This window comes from Corythoichthys intestinalis, chromosome 19 (assembly GCF_030265065.1).
Source record: "Corythoichthys intestinalis isolate RoL2023-P3 chromosome 19, ASM3026506v1, whole genome shotgun sequence".
Taxonomy (NCBI): Eukaryota; Metazoa; Chordata; class Actinopteri; order Syngnathiformes; family Syngnathidae; genus Corythoichthys; species Corythoichthys intestinalis.
In genome coordinates, this window is record NC_080413.1 from 1,832,697 (window position 1) to 1,852,190 (window position 19,494).

Here is a 19,494-nt window from a genome sequence, read left to right on the forward strand (position 1 = left end):
CCACAATGTTTTTGATTCATTTCTTTGAGTGTTTCTGAATGCCAAGGAGTTGCACTTTTCAACTAATTCATTATTTTTACAAGGATTTTATCTGAGTTTATTCTACATGATAAAATGTCTGAGTGAGTGCTTGTCCAAGACTGCTGATTCCTTTCCTTACTTTTTGCTAGGGGTTGTAGTAGGGTTGCCAACTATCCCGGATTGAGTGGGACTTCCTGGAAGTTCTGATTGGTATTGCTAACGGGACTGTTGGCAACCCTAACGTAGAGTCAACAAACACGTGAACTCACAGGCGTGCAATTTGCTCGCCAGCCACCGGGTGAAGTGATTGCGCTAACGCCACTTTGCGCATGTGTCTTTATCAGCCAGATGCGATGCGGCGGCGGCGGCGTGAGTCACGAGCGTCGGGCGAGCTACCTGCACAGCACCTCGCACATACGTTTGACCTCCATCAAAAAGGCCGCACCAACAAGCGGCAGCGGCAACCGCCAGGAAGTTTGACCCAACTGACGGGACACGTCGACGCTGAGGACCATGAGGTCACGTGACTCTTTTAAATTTGTGCAGTTGAGCAAATTTTACTTTACCGACTGATGAATTTGAAAATAAGCATTGATTTCGTGACCATTTCTCCTGTCAGCCATGCATAAACTTCATAATGTTTTGACGGGTCTGATTGGTCACGCACTGCGCCTCGCATTCAAGTAGGGGGCCGCCCACATCCAGAGGAGCTATTCACAAACACGCACGCAGCGATCTGATGCCAGATTTCTGTTGGAAAAGTACGAAAGCTGTACCGCATACAAACAGGAAGGATTGTCTCAGGAGTGATTTATTTGAGGATTCAAGGCAATTATTATATTTTTCGTACCTTGCATGCATTTTGAAACGTTGTGAAAAAAAATCAATGGGAGAAATTAGCTGCAACTGGATTGGCATCATCGTTCAGAATATTTATGTTAAAAAAATGCTAACTGCACAGGGTTTTTTTGCTTTCAACCAAGACTCGAGACTGTTTTACATCCGTATCTATAAAGAATTCGGGGATTTAAGCATTTATTCACAAGAATTTTCACTGGAAAAGCTCTGTTTACATCAGGCGTCCGCTAGCTACATTCACTAACAGACTAGCATTGTACTTCGACATAGTTACGTAAAATGAATGCTAACTGCACTTTTTTTTTGTTTTTTGTTTTTTTTTTGCTTTTAACCAAGAATGGAGACTGTTTTACGTCCATATCTATAAAGAATTCAGGGATTTAAGCATTAATTTACAAGAATTTTCACTGGAAAAGCTGTTTACATCAGGCAGCCGCTAGCTCCATTCACTAACAGGCTAGCATTGTACTTCGACATATTTACGTAAAATAAATGCTAACTGCACATTTTTTTGCTTTTGACCAAGACTCGAGACTGTTCTACGTCCACATCTATAAAGAATTCGGGGATTTAAGCGTTTATTCACAAGAATTTACACAAGAAAAGCTGTTTACTTCGGGTGGCCGCTAGCTACATTCACGAACAGACCAGCATTGTACTTCGACATACTGACGTAAAATAAATGCTAACTGCACGCTTTTTTTTTGTTGCTTTCAACCAAGAATCGAGTCTGTTTTACATCCATATAAAAGTTCTTTTTACATCAGGCGGCCGCTAGCTACATTCACGAACAGACTAGGATTGTACTTTGACATATTTACGTAAAAGAAATGGTAACCACACGGCTTTTTTGCTTTTAACCAAGAATCGAGACTGTTGTCCGTCCATATATATAAAGAATACGGGGATTTAGGCATTTATTCACAAGAATTTTCACCGCTAATAGTTCTGTTTACATCAGGCGGCCGCTAGCTAAATTCACTAACAGACGAACAATGTACTTCGACATATTTGCAGTATGTTAAATGAATGTTAACTGCACATTTTTTATGCTTTCAACCAAGAATTGAGACTATTTTACGTCCATATCTATAAAGAATTCGGGGATTTAAGCATTTATTCACAAGAATTTTCACCGGAATAGCTCTGTTTACATCAGGCGGCCGCAAGCTACATTCACTAACAGACTAGCATTGTACTTTGACATATTTACGTAAAATAAATGCTAACTGCACGGTTTTTTTTTTTTTTTTTTTTTTTTACTTTCAACCAAGAATCCAGACTGTTTTACATCCATATCTATAAGGAATTCAGGGATTTAAGCATTTATTCACAAGAATTTTCAACGAAAAAAGCTCTTTGTCTGTGATTCCACTCTGTCAGCTTTGACGGCCTCCTCATCAACAATGCAGGCCCCATATTTATCGGCCCCGTGTCCCATCAATACGTTATGAAGTCTATGAGCCATCTTTGTTTAGTGATGTCATCGTGACGTTTCAACTGTAATAAAAGCGCACAAACTGTTTGCGTGTGTTTGCTATACTGTACTACTAAATTAGCTTGCCCAGCAAGGGATGAGGAAGTGGCATCCAACTGGGGCGTTTCCTTGTGGACACGAACGCACCCGTCAGTGCATTAGCAAGCAAGGATCCACTTCTCACATACACTTTTTCATCAGCTCAGAAAAGGAACAGCAATCGCCACCGACCGATTGCTTGTTTTGCGCTCCGATTTGAAGCTTAATGGTGCCTCGGTCTTGGTGTCTCACCCTAATTGACGACAGAAGCCGCGGGCCGCGTCGGATGTGACTCACGCGTGCTCAAGTGGAACGCAGAGCAATCGGCGTTGGCCCGACGTCCCCGTGCTGCCGTCGGCGTGGCCTTCATCGGCGGGATTATCGTCACTACGGTTGTTGCAGGAGGCCGTGGCCTGCCGTTGACCTGAAAATGAGTCCCGATAGGTCGGTCGTCACCTCGCGAGTCACCCGTTGCCGTATGAACCGGAAGTTTCTCCAATGGCGTTTGGAGCTCATCCATAATTGCAAGTTTAGGTGCGTGCGTGTGTTGCAACCCTTGATCAGAGTGTTTCAAGTCTCTGGAGGCTTTTATCATGAAGAGAGCAGCTCGCACCCCCTCCACACATACACGTATGTACATTGAACAAGTGCTCGTGACTGTGAAAATCAATTCGTTTTCAATTAACAGGACGCTTTGGAGTCATTTAGCTTAGCGCTAGAAGCTAACAGGCATAAAAGGAAGCGGATATTTGTGTCACCCAATTATAGACTAAATACAGGGCTGGCCAAAAGTATTGGCACCCCTGCAATTCTGTCAGATGATGCTCAATTTCTCCCAGGAAAATTACAAATGCTATGGTAGTCATATCTTTATTTATTTTGCTTGCAATTAAAAAACACAAAAGCGAATGGAAGAAAAAAATAAATCAATTGAATCGATGAGGGCAGCTGCAGCGATCATGCTAACGGGAAGGACCGAGTGCAGCAGGAAGAAGGCAGAAGCTAGCCAGGTTCACGGACAGCCAACCAAGCTGGGGCAGGAGGCTGCTACCGTGGCAGCAGCTGGTCAGTGGGGTCCGGCTACAGCGGCAGCATTCAGCCAAGTGGACCACCGACAGCCGGAGCACCTTATGGGAAATTCAGGTTGGGCTGCACAATTTTAAAGGCGGTGGGAACTATGGGGCCAGAGAACACGGAGGGCATGAACCTTGCAAAAGAATGTGTTATTTACTGTTACCTCTGATTTTTTTAAAAATGTTTTACAAGTTAGACCTGTTACAGAAAGTAATTGCTGTGTACTGTAAGTCCCACCTGTAGTTATGTAGGCAATTGCCCGTGCTGTGCAGAGTATAGCCTAAATAATTGTAAATTGCTCTCATAACATCTATACCATGTATATTATCTGAAATTGAGGCTTCTCAGTCCCACAGCATGGCAAGTGGGCGTTTGCGTGTTGTTTTCAGCACCATTTTCTGCGTATGTTCCGGGACTTGTGCCCGTCTCGTCATCCTTGCACTGTTATATGTACTTTGCGTTCCGGCACCTTATGATTTACAAATTAAGCATTGCCCATCGGGCACCTCTTTCCCGTCAACTTCATCACCAGGGGGATGGGACTACGCCGCCGAGCGGTCGCGGCAAAATCGTCGAGATAAATGAAGTGCCCTGACGTCTTTTCTGACCTTCGGCCTGCAACCGCTGGGAATGTGGGAGGGGCCGGTCAACTTATTTGGAGGGTTCAGCTGTTGTCCTCGTCTTCATCTCGGTCACTCTCCCTACCGCTCGCTTCGACTGTGCTCACTGGGTAAGTTGGCAAAAAACTCACACTTATACAGTATATGTTTGCATATGTACATGCGTAGAAAGACATACGGTATCTCTGTACGTGTGAATTAATATACACAGTGTTGAGTCAGATTCCCACATGATTGTGATTCATTTTTCTCAGAACGTGGTGTGTTTACAGTGACAAAAAAAGGATTCATTTCAATTCTAATCCAAATTGAAGAAATTTGGAAAGTTTCTTAAAATGGTTGAATGTATTATACCGCAGCTGTTCAGTCACCGCACAAAAAAAGGGACACAACACAACATACCGGGAATGCCAAAATAGGTATACACAAGTAGGACAATTTTTATTTTGAAAGAATCATTTTTGTCGTAACGTGTACCCACTTTTGTGCCCGTTGCACTTATTTGTGCGTCCTGCACGTGCGGCGTTCAAGCAGCCGCAGCTGTCGCGTTGGATCAACAAGTTCCTAATTTAGATCGGCACTTGCCCGCCGCTGCCACCATTTTGGCTCTTCTTTAATGGTTTAGCATGTTTACATCGGGCAAAAAGTATTGGCACCCCTGCAATTCTATCAGATAATGCTCAATTTCTCTGAGAAAATGATTGCAATTACAAATGCTTTGTTAGTAACATCTTTATTTATTTAGCTTGCAATGAAAAAACACAAAAGAGAATGGAAAAAAAATTAAATCATTATCATTTTACAAAAAAACAAAAATGGGCCGGACAAAAGTACTGGATCCCTTTGAAAAATCATGGGATGCTTCTCTAATTTGTGTAATTACTAGGGCTGTCAAACGATTAAAATTTTTAATCGAGTTAATCAAAGTTTAAAAATTAATCGCAATTAATCGCAATTCAAACCATCTCTAAAATAAGCCATATTTTTCTATAAATTATTGTTGGAATGGAAAGATAAGACACAATACAGATCTATACATACAACATACTGTACATAAGTACTGTATTTGTTTATTATAACAATAAATCCACAAATGGCATTATTGACATTCTTTCTGTTAAAGGGATCCATGGATGGAAAGACTTGTAGTTCTTAAAAGATAAATGTTATAGTTACAAGTTGTAGTAATTTTATATTAAAACTAGGGCTGTCAAACGTTTAAAATTTTTAATCGAGTTAATTAGGGCTTAAAAATTAATTAATCGTAATTAATCGCAATTCAAATCATCGATAAAATATGCCATATTTTTCTGTAAATTAGTGTTGGAATGAAAAGATGAGACACAACACGGATATATACATTCAACATACGGTACATAAGTACTGTATTTGTTTATTATAACAATCAACAAGATGGTTTTAACATTATTAACATTCTCTTAAAGCGATCCATGGATAGAAAGGCTTGTAGTTCTTAAAAGATAAATGTTAGTACAAGTTATAGAAATTTTATATTAAAACCCCTCTTAATGTTTTCGTTTTATTAAAATTTGTAAAATTTTTAATCAAGAAATAAAGTAGTAGCTCGCCATTGTTGATGTCATTACACCATGCTCACTCCCCAAACCCTTAAAATCATTTGGACCCAAGCGCCAGCCAGAAGGTGCCAAACAACAAAAAAACAAGTAACAAGCGGACTGCTGTCATTTTAATCTGAGCGGGGCATGTGCGTTAATTGCGTCAAATATTTTAACGTGATTAATTTAAAAAATTAATTACCGCCCGTTAACGTGACAATTTTGACAGCCCTAATTAAAACCCCTCTTCTTGTTTTCATTTTAATAAAATTTGTAAAATTTTCAATCAAAAGTAGAGTTAATATAATAATAATAAGAATAAAACTAACAATAATAAGAATAGAGTGACCAAAGTCTGAGTAAGTTTTATGTGTATTTTGCATAGCTATTTTGATTGGGAATGCCAGTTCACTTTGCATTGTTGTTTAACTGTGTGAGAATAGGGCCTTGTTACTACAGACTGAAGTGCTTTTCTTTTTGTGGACTTTTTTTTTTTTTTGAGCGATAGGAATATTATTTTTGTTGTGCTTTCACTAAATGATACTTATGTTTGTTGTGAAGGAGATGCCGAAGCTTATGCCAATAAACGGTGTGGTCCAATGAACGCCTGTGTCCAATCGCCTTTATAACATTCATATCTCTGTACATATCTTACCTAAAATACAACAAGAGACAGAGAATTGCCACTAAAAGAAAGAAAACTTACAGAAATATGTGTGGAGCACCAATAGCACAATGCAACAGCATAAACGTCTCACAACTACTAATTCTCCCACTATTAGAAGGATTAACATTAGTATGGAACGGCGCTCCCGCAAGCGGCCGATGGCATTCTCTTCACTCTTAATGTGCATAAACGGTGTCATTGTAATCTGTTTGAGGCAATGCGTGAGCGGGTCTCTCAGTGCATGCGTTAATTGCGTCAAATATTTTAACGTGATTAATGAAAACAAATTAATTACCGCCCGTTAACGCGATAAACTTGACAGCCCTAGTAATTACCAGCACCTGTGGCAAATAACAGGTGGCGTCAATAACTAAATCACACTTGCAGCCATTAAAAATGGATTAAAGTCGACTCAACCTCTATCCTGTGTCCTTGTGTGGACCACAATGAGCATGGAGAAAAGAAAGAAGACCAAAGAAATGTCTGAGGACTTGAGAAGCAAAATTGTGAGGAAGCGTGAGCAATCTCGAGGCTACAAGTTCATCTCCAAAGACCTGAATGTTCCTGTGTCTACCGTGCGCAATAAAGCCCATGGCACTGCGTCTAACCTCCCTAGATGTGGACGGAAAAGAAAAATTGCCGAGAGATTTCAACGAAAGATTGTGCGGAGGGTGGATAAAGAACCTCGACTAACATCCAAACAAGTTCAAGTTGTCCCGCGGTCCAAGGGAACAACAGTGTCAAGCTGTACTATCCATCGGCATCTGAATGAAAAGGGACTCTATGGTAGGATACCCAAGAACACCCCACTTATGACCCAAGACATAAAAAAGCAAGGCTGGAGTTTGCCAAAACATACCTGAGAAAGCCAAAAACTTTTTGAAAGAATGTTTTATAGTCAGATGAGATCAAACTTGAGCTTTTTGGGAAACGGCATCAACATAGAGTTTACAGGGGGGAAAAAACGAGGCCTTCAAAGAAAAGAACACGGTCCCCACAGTCAAACATGGTGGAGGTTCCCTGATGTTTTGGGGTTGCTTTGCTACCTCTGGCACTGGACTGCTTGACCGTGTGCATGGCATTATGAAGTCTGAAGACTACCAACAAATTTTGGGCCCGGTGTGAGAAAGCTGGGTCTCCCTCAGAGGTCTTCCAGCAGGACAATGACCCAAAACACACTTCAAAAACAACTAGAAAATGGTTTGAAAGAAAGCACCAGAGACTTCAAAAGTGGCCAGACCTGAATCCAATAGAACACCTGTGGAGAGATCTGAAAATGGCACCCTTCAAATCTCAGAGACCTGGAGCAGTTGGCCAAAGAAGAATGGTCTAAAATTCCAGCAGAGCATTGGAAGAAATGTATTGATGGATACCGGAAGCGGTTGTTCGCAGTTATTTTGTCTAAAGGTTGTGTTCCCAAGTGTTTGGCTGAGGGTGCCAATACTTTTGTCCGGCCCATTTTTGGACGTTTGTGTAAAATGATAATGATTTCATATTTTTTTTCATTCTCTTTTGTGTTTTTCCAATCAACAAGCAATCAACTGTAATCATTTTCTAGGAGAAATTAAGCATTATCTGAAAGAATTGCAGGGGTGCCAACACTTTTGGCCATCATTGTAGAAATGATCTTAAAGAGAGAAAAAGAAATAACCGGATAATGAAACATCTTAGGGCTGCAGCTATCGATTATTTTAGTTGTCGATTAACCGATGAACTACTTAGTTCGAATAATCGAGTAATCGGATAAGGAACATTAGAAAAGTAAAATACCTGAGCTGAGCCTCAAACGGTATAGAAAAATAAATAAATGAGGATCTATGTGCAACAAAAGAACAACTGGCTAACTTACATAACAAAAGTCCGCTAGCTTAAATGCTAAAAAATGCTAGCTCAGCTCAAGAAATTTAATATTTCATGTTCCTTATCCGATTACTCGATTATTCGAACTAATGGTTTAGCGATTAATCGACTACTAAAATAATCGATAGCTGCAGCCCTACTCGAGTTAATCGATTAGTTGTTGCAGCACTAAAACATATAGCAAGGATGGAGACGTCGACCCGATGGCTGGACGAGACGACGGCCGACGACCCGATGGACGAGTTTAGCAGGAGGCTGAGCGACATCGTCGGCGGTGACGCTCTGGTCAGCTGCCGTCGGCCGATATAGCGTCCGTACTGCGGCACCACGTGAATTCAAGTTTCGCCGTATTGTGTCACTCTTGCAGGCGGAGGTAGACGCGCAAGACGACTTCGCCGCCGGCATCCAGTCAGGTGCGGCCGGAGATTCGACTGCGAGTCGTCGACAACATCGACTCTTTAGTTCTTGGTCGGTCATTCGCTCTTGTTATCCTAGAGGTTTGTTGCGTCGCGGACAGCCTGAGCGCTTTATCGTCTCCGGAGGAAAAACTCCAGCGCCTGATGAAGGAGCACGCCGAGCTGGTGAGTTTAGCGGACACCTCGATTCTCTGACAAACCTTGACTCACGTCCGTGCACGCACGTAGCTGCTGCGCGAGCGTGGCGAGCAGCGGCTGATCCGGGACCTTCGTGACAACGTTTGCGTCATGCGGGCCAAGCGGACCCAATTGGAGACTTTGTGCAAAGAGGTCCAAGATCACTACGGTGCACTCCGGGTAGGTCGCGAGCCCTAAACCTAACCCGTTTGACGTCGGCGAGCTAACGCCACGAGTGCGGCCGGAACAGGAGGAGGCGCTGCGGCGCATCCGCCAGGACGAGGAGAAGCGCACGGAGATGGCCAATCGCTTCCAGACGTCGCTGACGGAAATCCAGGAGCAGATCGAGCATCACAGTGCCAGAAATCAAAAACTGTGCGAGGACAACGCCAAGTTGAGCGACAAACTGCACTCGCTGCTGGAACAGTGTCAGCGCCGGGAGGAGGTAGGGAACGTCCCGCGTCCCGACCGAATTGACGAAAACCGACGAATACTCTGTGCGCGCAGAGCTTGGAGAAGATCAACAGTCACCGCGACCTTCAGCAGCAGCTAACTTCGGCCAAGTTGGATCAAGCCAACGCGTTGCTGGCGGAGGCGCAGCAGAAGCACCAGCGCGAGAAGGAATACGTGAGTCCCATCTCACCTCGCCGCCGCTTTGCGCATTTGTGAGTTTGCGCCTAACCCGCGCTGCAGCTTCTGGCCGAGGCGGTGGACAAAACCCGGAAGTGCTTCGCCATGAAGGAGGAGGAGCTGAGCATGAAGAAGAAGGTAAATGGCCTCACCCGTATGTTCTCTTTCGTCAGCTGCTGCACGAGGCGGCTGAGTGGAAGATACAGACGCAAACGCTGCGCCAACACGCCGCCGTTACGCACGCGCAGGTGATTACGCACGCAGACCGACCGACCGAGCGCGGGAGCTCGGTCTGGCCGCGCTGAGCTAAATCTTTCTTTAGCCGGTGTCACGAATAATAAGTTGGATTTGGTGACAGTTTAATTAGTCAGTGTAGTTGATTTCAAAAAAATTCAGAGCAGTTTGTCAGTTATTTGTTAGTTTCAGGGCTCTTGGTGAAACGTATTGCCTAAGCAGCCAGATTTAGAATTCCCCTCAAGAATGATGGGAAACAAAAAAACTCTCATTGTCAACTTATTATTATAAATATTCTTGTAAGTTAATTTTATAGCTGACACTGCGTTTCGAGGTCATCAACATGTTGTGCCCCCCTCTACCCCAAAAGTCAAACTCTGCCTATGCGTTCCCGTAATCTCCACCGCCTCCAAATGTCACCTGCTGGAATTCCACCGAGTTTTGCGCTCACTTTCGAGTGTCGATGACATTTCTTTTGTCTGCCTCTGACCGCATGGTGATTTTGTCACCCCGCAGCTGGCGCTCTACTCCAAAAAGTTTGACGAGTTCCAGTCGACGTTGGCCAAGAGCAACGAAATCTACGCACGCTTCAAGAACGAGATGGAAAACGTACGAACGTGACCTCTTGTTTTTGTGTCGGCCGATCAAAGTTTAAGCAGACAAAATATTTTCTGTAGTCGGTCGCTGTACCTAGAAAATACAGTGACGGCATCATGCTATTGGGTATACAGTGGGGCAAATAAGTATTTAGTCAACCACCAATTGTGCAAGTTCTCCTACTTGAAAAGATTAGAGAGGCCTGTAATTGTCAACATGGGTAAACCTCAACCATGAGAGACAGAATGTGGAAAAAAAACAAAATCACATTGTTTGATATTTAAAGAATGTATTTCCAAATTAGAGTGGAAAATAAGTATTTGGTCACCTACAAACAAGATTTCTGGCTGTCAAAAAAGTCTAACTTCTTCTAACGAGGCTTCACTCGTTACCTGTATTAATGGCACCTGTTTTAACTCATTATCAGTATAAAAGACACCTGTCCACAACTTCAGTCAGTCACACTCCAAACTCCACTATGGCCAAGACCAAAGAGCTGTCAAAGGACATACCAAAAACAAAATTCTAGACCTGAATCTTGCTGGGAAGACTGAATCTGCAATAGGTAAAACGCTTGGTGTAAAGAAATCAACTGTGGGAGCAATTATTAGAAAATGGAAGACATATCCCGTGGTGTCAAAACGATAATAAGAACGGTGAGCAAAAATCCCAGAACCACAAGGGGGGCCTAGTGAATGACCTACAGAGAGCTGGGACCACAGTAACAAAGGCTACTATCAATAACACAATGCGCCGGCAGGGACTCAAATCCTGCACTGCCAGACGTGTCCCCCTGCTAAAGCCAGTACACGTCCGGGCCCGTCTGCGGTGTGCTAGAGAGCATTTGGATGATCCAGAAGAGGACTGTGAGAATGTGTTATGGTCAGATGAAACCAAAATAGAACTTTTTGGTAGAAACACAGGTTCTCATGTTTGGAGGAGAAAAAATACTGAATTCCATCCAAAGAAAACCATAGCCACTGTGAAGCATGGGGCTGGAAACATCATGCTTTGGGGCCGTTTTTTTTGCAAAGGGACCAGGACGACTGATCTGTGTAAAGGAACGAATGAATGGGGTCATGTATCCAGAGATTTTGAGTGAAAATCTCCTTCCATCAGCAAGGGCATTGAAGATGAGATGTGGCTGGGTCTTTCGGCATGACAATGATCCCAAACACACAGCCAGGGCAACAAAGGAGTGACTTCGTAAGAAGCATTTCAAGGTCCTGGAGTGTCCTAGCCAGTCTCCGGATCTCAACCCCATAGAAAATCTGTGGAGGGAGTTGAAAGTCCGCGTTGCCCAATGACTGCCCCAAAACATCACTGCTCTAGAGAAGATCTGCACGGAGGAATGGGCCAAAATACCAGCAACAGTGTGTGAAAAGCTTGTGAAGAGTTACAGAAAATGTTTGGCCTCCTTTATTGCCAACAAAGGCTACATAACAAAGTATTGAGATGAACTTTTGGTATTGACCAAATACATATTTTCCACCATGGTTTGCAAATAAATTCTTTAAAAATCAAACAATGTGATTTTCTGTTTTTTTTCCCCACATTCTGTCTCTCATGGTTGAGGTTTACCCATGTTGACAATTACAGGCCTCTCCAATATTTTCAAGTGGGAGAACTTGCACATTTACTGGTTGACTAAATACTTATTTGCCCCACTGTACTTGTGGAGTGTCGAAATGTCTCGTCGTCCGTTCGTTCACATCGCGCGACTCCTTCGGTAGACGTCGTCCGTTTGACACCGCTTCTTTCCGTTTTTCCGTCAGATGTCCGAGAAGATGAAGAAGTTGGAGAAGGAGTCAAACGTTTGGAAACAGAGGTTCGAGAATTGCAACAAAGCTTTGACCGACTTGCTGGAGGAGGTGAGTCACACGCCACGGTTACTTACCCGCTCTACCACTGCCGCGCTAATGCCATTCCTTCCCCGCAGAGGAGCGAGAAGGGCAAAGAGTACGAGGTTTTCGTCCTGACTATCCACAAGCTGGAGAAGTTGTGTCGAGCGCTTCAGGACGAGAGGAAAGTCCTGTACGCTAAAATCAAAGACGTCCGCCGGGCCAACGCCGAGACCTCGCCCGGGACGGCCGACGTGCAGGAAGAGCGCCGAGACGTGCCGGACTCCGAAGACGACGTCGCGACGGAAGAGATGCGGCGTCTGAGGGCCGAGCAAGTCAAACTGCAGGAGTTCGCCGACTCCCTGACGGTGTCTTGCGCCACCGAACGGGAAGTAGACCCAGAACACTTGGACGAAGACCTCGTCGCGGCCGCCTTCCGACACTTTGACAAAACTCTCCGTCCGTCGCCACGAATACCGGAAGCGGAGGTGGAAGCGGAACCGGAAGCGGAGGTGGAAGCAGAACCGAAAGCACAAGTAGAAAAAGAAACGGAATCAAAGTCAGAGGTCAAACCAACAGCAGAAGTCAAACCAGAAATACACTGCAAAGCAGAAACGGAAACAAAACCGGGAGACTCAGAAGAAGTCAAAGCGGAACCTGACCTAGAAGTAGAAGCAGAAGCCGAACCCGTGGCAAAAACAAAAGTCGAGGCAGACTCAGCGGAGGTCAACGCCACGCCAGATGAGCTCCAACGGGCATCCGGGCCCGAATCGGCGCCTCCGCCCCTCGGAACCCACAAGAAGGAATCCAGGAAGAACAAGAAAAGGAAGAACGGGAACAGGAACCTGTGAGCAAGCAAGTAAGCAGATGCCGCGTGGCCGAATGGCCGCCGCCCTACAGAACGAGCGAAGACTGCTTCAACGCTCGACATGCCCCATAGGTTTCTGAGTGCAAAGTCATTCAAAACAGTCCTCTCAATAAAATATTTGATCTCTGTGGACAAAAGCAAATTTTCCTTCAAAGGAGCATTGGCCAGTCCGTGGTCTGATCGCCAGTTTGAGGCTTCCGGTGTTGTTTTTTGCAGCCCGTTTAAGTATTAAGCTTCTTTCAGACATACACTGAACTACAGTTCCTGCCAAAAGTCTTGTCGCTTAGAAACAATTGCTAATAACCTGACTTTTAATGAGTCAATTAGTTTCAGAAAAGGCTCATATGAAACCTAAAACCCTCCCAAATTACGTTGAATGTACGAAAATATATTTGTTTCACTGAAAAACGGGGGTGAAAGTGGGCCAGAACGGTCAGGAACGCAGTTCCAGTATAAGATTCAAGGCCGGAATGCTAACGCTATGTAAAAAAAAAAATGCTAAGCTGCCACACATGCATTTTATCTCCAAGAAGAAAACAATCTACCAACATAAAATTTACATACACAAGTGTTAACAACAAGCATAATAAAGTGCTTGTGTACCGTAATCCGTTTCCACCAGCATAGGTGGTTAGCTCTGATTGGTTCAAATGTGCATGTTTTCTGGAACAGCAAAAAAAAAAAAAAGTGACAAAAAAGGGCAATGCAACAGTAAATGGATCAAATCTTTAAGAGCAACGAAAGAGTTGAGGAGGCTTATTTATCATATTTAGTTTTATTTGCTCTGATGGGGAGGTTCAGAACATCTTAGCTCTGCACTTTGGACTTATATTTGTTCATTTATGTTAGGCTACTTATTCGTTTCCTTCATCAAGCATCAAGTCGATGCCATTGACAGCCATTGACGTCCAAAATTTTTCCCATTCATTTTCAATGGGGAAAAAACAAAATGTCCCCAAATCAACAGAAAATGACCAGAAATCAATAAGACGTGTCCCCCAAACTTCCACTGCTTCCATTGATGCTTATAGAGGGTGCTGCCATTGACCGACATGGACGTCCAATTTTTCCATTCATTTCCAATGGCATTTTTTCTTTTTAATGCCGTTGACGGGCATGTTTGTCCATTCTATGGATGCCAATGCACTTGGATGCCATTGACGGCTAGGAACGTCCAAAATTTTTCCCATTCATTTTCAATGGCAAAAAAAACAATGTCCCCAAATCAACAGGAAATAACCAGATATCAATAGGACACGCCCCCAAATGACCTGATATGATCAGGCCACGCCCCCCAAATGTTCCCAAATGTCCTTATATGATCAGGCCACGTCCCCTAAATAGTCCCAAATGACCTGATATGAATGGGCCACGCCTCCAAAATGTTCCCAAATGACCTGATATCATTATCCCAGGCCCCATAAATGTCCCCAAATAGACAGGAAGTGACCTAATATTGTCCCCGAATTTTCCCCAAACCAACCTAGGCTGGGGCTAAGATCTGTATCTCCACATGGCAAAGACCAGAAGTAATTTCTCCCGAAATTGCAGTTTCTAGTATTTTGTATGACTTCCATGGGCTTCAGCAAGGATTCATACAATGTATTGATGAAGTCATCAGGAACATCAAAGAAAGCAGTCTTGCATGCCTACCAGAGTTCATCAACATTCTTGGGTTTCGTCTTCCATGCTTCCTCTTTCATCCTGTTCATGTCTGGTGACTGGGCTGGCCAGTCCTGGAGGATCTTGATCTTCTTTGCCTTGAGGAACTTTGAGGTAGAGATTGAAGTATGTGATGGAGCACCATTCTGCTGCAGAATTTGTCCCTTTTTATGGTTAGGAATGGAAGAGGCAGCTCAAATGTGTTGATATTTCAGACTATTTATCTCTCAGGGTGCAGACAATTAAGAAACTGTGGCATATGCCAAGGCCCACAGCCTGTCAAAAGGATGGACGCTGAAAAAGTGGTATAAGGTGAATTTTTCAGATGAATCTTCCATTGAATTACACTACAGTCGCCGCAAATATTGCAGGAGACCTACTGGAGCCCGGATGGATCCGAGATTCACTCAGAAAACAGTGAAGTTTGGTAGTGGAAAAATCATGGTCTGGGGTTACATCCAGTATGGGGGGGTGCGATATCTGCAGGTTGGAAGGCAACATAAATAGTCTGAAATAATTTAAGTCTACTTAGGGAGAGAGTTCACTTATTTATTTTCCCCACTTCTGTCATTGTTTGCATACTATCCTCATTAAAATATGTAAACCTATAAATGTTTGGGTGGTTTTAGTAAAAGCAGACACTGTTATTTCATCTGTGTGATTTTGACAAAGATCAGCTCATATTTGCTAGTGATTTTATGCAGAAATGTGAGAAATTCCAAAAGGTTCGGATATTTTTTCATACCACTGTATGGTTAAATCCCGAGGATTTAAACTGGTATAACCCTTATGTCAGAAAGCAATTTCCTGTGTCGCCTGACACAGACATTAACCGTGTCGCGTCCTAGTACACCAAAACAATATTGGAAAAAACTATCATGACGATTTTTGGGGCGGTTTGCGATATATTGCAATATTATATTTAGTGTTGGGCATCGATGTGATCCGGGACTAACGCTCCGGCTCTCCCGGAACCGTTGGATTTTTTTTCAATTTCGATTCCAAGTTTTGATGCCCTAACCTCCGAAAAAATAGCTGCCGAACACCAAGAAGAAGCCACACGAAGACTAGCTCCGTTTTGAGCAAATCATATGAAGTGGCTACTTTTAGCTTAGCTCAAAAACGTGTTGCTTCGCTTTACATAAATGACAACAAAGTAAGCGAATAAACACACCAAAATGATATCAGACCCTCTGTTAAAACTTGCAAACCTACCGATTTTGTTTTATCGAGGGTTCCCAACGATGTGTAGTGCAGAGGAGGTGTGTAGCGTCTGTACACTTCAAGGATTCTTTTCCAAGTTCCAACTGATGTTCTTTTTACCTGCTGCTACCAGTAAGTCACCACTAGGGGAAGCCAAGCGCACATAGCAAAACCAAAGAAAAACTGTAGTCTCCAGTTACAATAGTGACATGTTGTGACTCTCAGGTCACACTCAGGTGACTTGAAGTTCATTGGAAAGATTAAAATCTCAATCTTCCGGGGGGAGAAAATTTTTGAAAAGGAGGGCATTTAAAAAAATAAAAAATTAAACAGCGAAACCCTATCTGGAGGTGAGAGCATGAAAGAGCAGAATTAAAGACGCCATGACTTTAACGCGATATTTTCGCGTACTTACCTTTTTTCGATCCCAAAACACAGCTGGATTTTGGGGGATTTTATGGGTGAAACATGGTCATATAACAAGGGTCGCAATACAGAAAATGCAGACATCAAGGAGTGGTCGAGATTTTCATTTTCATATATTTACCCTTTTAAACGTTTTTTCCCCAGGTTTTCTTTGTTTGGATCGATTATTTATCATCTAACATATCGGAGAAAATGCGACAGTAACAAAAAAAAAAATACAATAAAGCGATAGTTATGAGGTAGATATCCGTGACTTTTTTACAGACACCATTTTTTCATTGTGACGTCATTTGTTTAAAAGTTTAAAATATGCAAGTAAATTATTTTTTTAAAGTCTGTTGTTTTTTAACTAAATATTAGACATCAATTAATGACATTTGGAATAATAAATATAATTACTGAGCTTCTTTTTATGGCTGGGTTGGAACAAAAGCGGTTGCGGGGATTTCCAGGGTAAAACGGACAAATCAAAAATAGTTCGGGGCCCTAACGGGCTATGAATCTGCTAAGGCAGCATATAGACATATTGTTCTATCAAACACGACAGTTCTTTTGGCTTAAAACACAGCACTTTATTTTAAAGAGAAATGCAAGAGCAGAAACTGCTTTTTCAGTCTTGTCTGTGTTTTTCGCCATATCTACAGTGGGGCAAATAAGTAGTCAACCACCAATTGTGCAAGTTCTCCTACTTGAAAAGATTAGAGAGGCCTGTAATTGTCAACATGGGTAAACCTCAACCACGAGAGACAGAATGTGGGGAAAAAAACAAAAAAATCACATTGTTCGATTTTTAAAGAATTTATTTCCAAATTACAGTGGAAAATAAGTATTTGGTCACCTACAAACAAGCAAGATTTCTGGCTGTTAAAGAGTACTAACTTCTTCTAACAAGGTCTTACGAGATCTAACGAGGCTCCACTCGTTACCTGTATTAATGGCACCTGTTTTAACTCATTATCGGTATAAAAGACACCTGTCCACAAGCTCAGTCAGCCACACTCCAAACTCCACTATGGCCAAGACCAAAGAGCTGCCAAAGGACACCAGAGACAAAATTGTAGACCTGCACCAGGCTGGGAAGACTGAATCTGCAATAGGTAAAATGCTTGGTGTAAAGAAATCAACCGTGGGAGCAATTATTAGAAAATGGAAGACATACAAGACCACTGATAATCTCCCTCGATCTGGGGCTCCATGCAAGATCTCACCCAGTCACGTCAAAATGATAACAAGAACAGTGAGCAAAAATCCCAGAACCACACGGGGGGACCTAGTGAATGACCTACAGAGAGCTGGGACCACAGTAACAAAGGTAACACAATGCGCCGCCAGGGACTCAAATCCTGCACTGCCAAAAGTGTCCCCCTGCTGAAGAAAGTACACGTCCAGGTCCATCTGCGGTTCGGTAGAAAGTATTTGGGTGATCCAGAAGAGGACTGGGAGAATGTGTTATGGTCGGATGAAACAAAAATAGAACTTTTTGGTTGAAACACAGGTTTCTCGTGTTTGGAGGAGAAAGAATACTGAATTGCATCCGAAGAACACCATACCCACTGTGAAGCATGGGGGTGGAAACATCATGCTTTGGGGCTGTTTTTCTGCAAAGGGACCAGGACGACTGATCTGTGTAAAGGAAAGAATGAATGGGGCCATGTATCCAGAGATTTTGAGTGAAAATCTCCTTCCATCAGAAGATGAGACGTGGCTGGGTCTTTCAGCATGACAATGATCCCAAACACACAGCCGGGGCAACAAAGGAGGGGCTTCGTAAGAAGCATTTCAAGGTCCTGGAGTGGCCTCGCCAGTCTCCAGATCTCAACCCCATAGAAAATCTGTGGAGGAAGTTGAAAGTCCGTGTTGCCCAACGACAGCCCCAAAGCATCACTGCTCTAGAGGAGATCTGCATGGAGGAATGGGCCAAAATACCAGCAACGGTGTGTGAAAAGCTTGTGAAGAGTTACAGAAAACGTTTGGCCTCCGTTATTGCCAACAAAGGGTTCATAACAAACAGGGCCGGCCCAGCCTATACGCAGACTATGCAGCTGCTTAGGGCCCCTGACCACTAGGGGGCCCCCAATCTGGCAATTGTTTAATTTATATTCTATTTTGTTTACTGCAGTTTGCTTTATTTGACTTTTGTCAGTTTTGATACTTGATTGCAAGCTTAAAAAAATAAAAGTTCTTCTTTAATTTTGTTCTTTTCCTCTTTTAGAAAAAGGTTTGGCGCTATGTACTGTAAGTACTGACAATTATTTGGGGTGAGAAGTTTGAAGAATGCAGTGCAACAAAATCTGACTAATATACAAAATATGGACGCATGGGTTGGATTGCATGTATTGGTTTCACAGTACACTGTGATGAAATAGTGGGCCAAAAATATGGGCCCCTTGGCATTATTTTGCTCAGGGCCCCTAATAACAAAGTATTGAGATGAACTTTTGGTATAGACCCTACTCACATGACGTCACAGCCACGCCCCCGCGCCATGTTGTCCGTATACTCGTCATGTTAATGCATTAGCGCTTCGTAAATTCCTCCTATTATGGCGTGTTTTTCTGCTCGTTAACATTAATAATCAAAATGGTGAAGTCGTGTGTGGCGGTCGGTTGCAAAAACAGAGAAGATAGACGGAGAGACTTGAATTTTTACCGTAATCTGAGAGACCCGAAGAGGAGACCGAGATTGACTGCTGCAATTCGACGAGAAAACTGGGCTCCAAACGACTACCACAGATTATGTAGTAGTCATTTTATATCTGGTAAGATGCATTTAATAAATATTTAGAGGGTTTTGGGCTGACAACCACAATTAAGATCATTGCTAGGCTAATCGCCGACAACATACACTCAGACGTTGTGAATGAACTACCTGAAAATATATAAGGGGATAATCAGACAGTTGTCATACAATTAATTTACAATTTCACTATGGAGGTCAAAAGCCAAAAAATAAATTCAACTAGGGACAATCTGGAGTAGTGCTATCGCACTTCATATTTATTACTTAAGTTATTATATATGTATGTAGTGAGAGTGCTATCGCTAAACCATATAAACATTAAAAGCCCTAGCTCCATTGACAAATGATATGAAATACATTAGACTTGACAGTGGATGTTAGCAAGAACAAAAGATTTTGAATTGAAAATTTCGTAACTCACCTTCCGAGCACAAGATTCCTGCCGAATTTTCGTGGACGAGGACCTGTTTCACCCAACCAGCAACGTAGCATTTATAAGCCTCCAAGC

General features: G+C 42.9%; 1 protein-coding gene across 5 annotated transcripts in view; it reads left to right on the forward strand.

The window, feature by feature from the left end:
• Positions 1 to 15,220, forward strand: part of LOC130907857 (beta-taxilin-like) — a 37,444-nt gene extending 22,224 nt beyond the window's left edge. For 3 of the 5 annotated variants that reach the window (XR_009061537.1, XR_009061538.1, XR_009061539.1), the window contains exons 6-9: positions 366 to 3,538; positions 4,002 to 4,199; positions 8,360 to 8,478; positions 8,561 to 8,606. Coding sequence is in view for 2 of the 5 variants with exons in the window: in XM_057823346.1 (XP_057679329.1) it covers positions 4,100 to 4,199; positions 8,360 to 8,478; positions 8,561 to 8,606; positions 8,689 to 8,774; positions 8,838 to 8,966; positions 9,037 to 9,231; positions 9,294 to 9,413; positions 9,480 to 9,554; positions 10,167 to 10,259; positions 12,023 to 12,118; positions 12,187 to 12,939 (1,812 nt within the window). In the remaining 3 variants the exon portion in view is untranslated. Of the gene's footprint in view, positions 1 to 365; positions 3,539 to 4,001; positions 4,200 to 8,359; positions 8,479 to 8,560; positions 8,607 to 8,688; positions 8,775 to 8,837; positions 8,967 to 9,036; positions 9,232 to 9,293; positions 9,414 to 9,479; positions 9,555 to 9,589; positions 9,665 to 10,166; positions 10,260 to 12,022; positions 12,119 to 12,186 lie in introns of those variants that run through there. The other 2 variants (XM_057823346.1, XM_057823347.1) reach the window with 2 other exon arrangements.
• Positions 15,221 to 19,494: the final 4,274 nt, after the last annotated feature.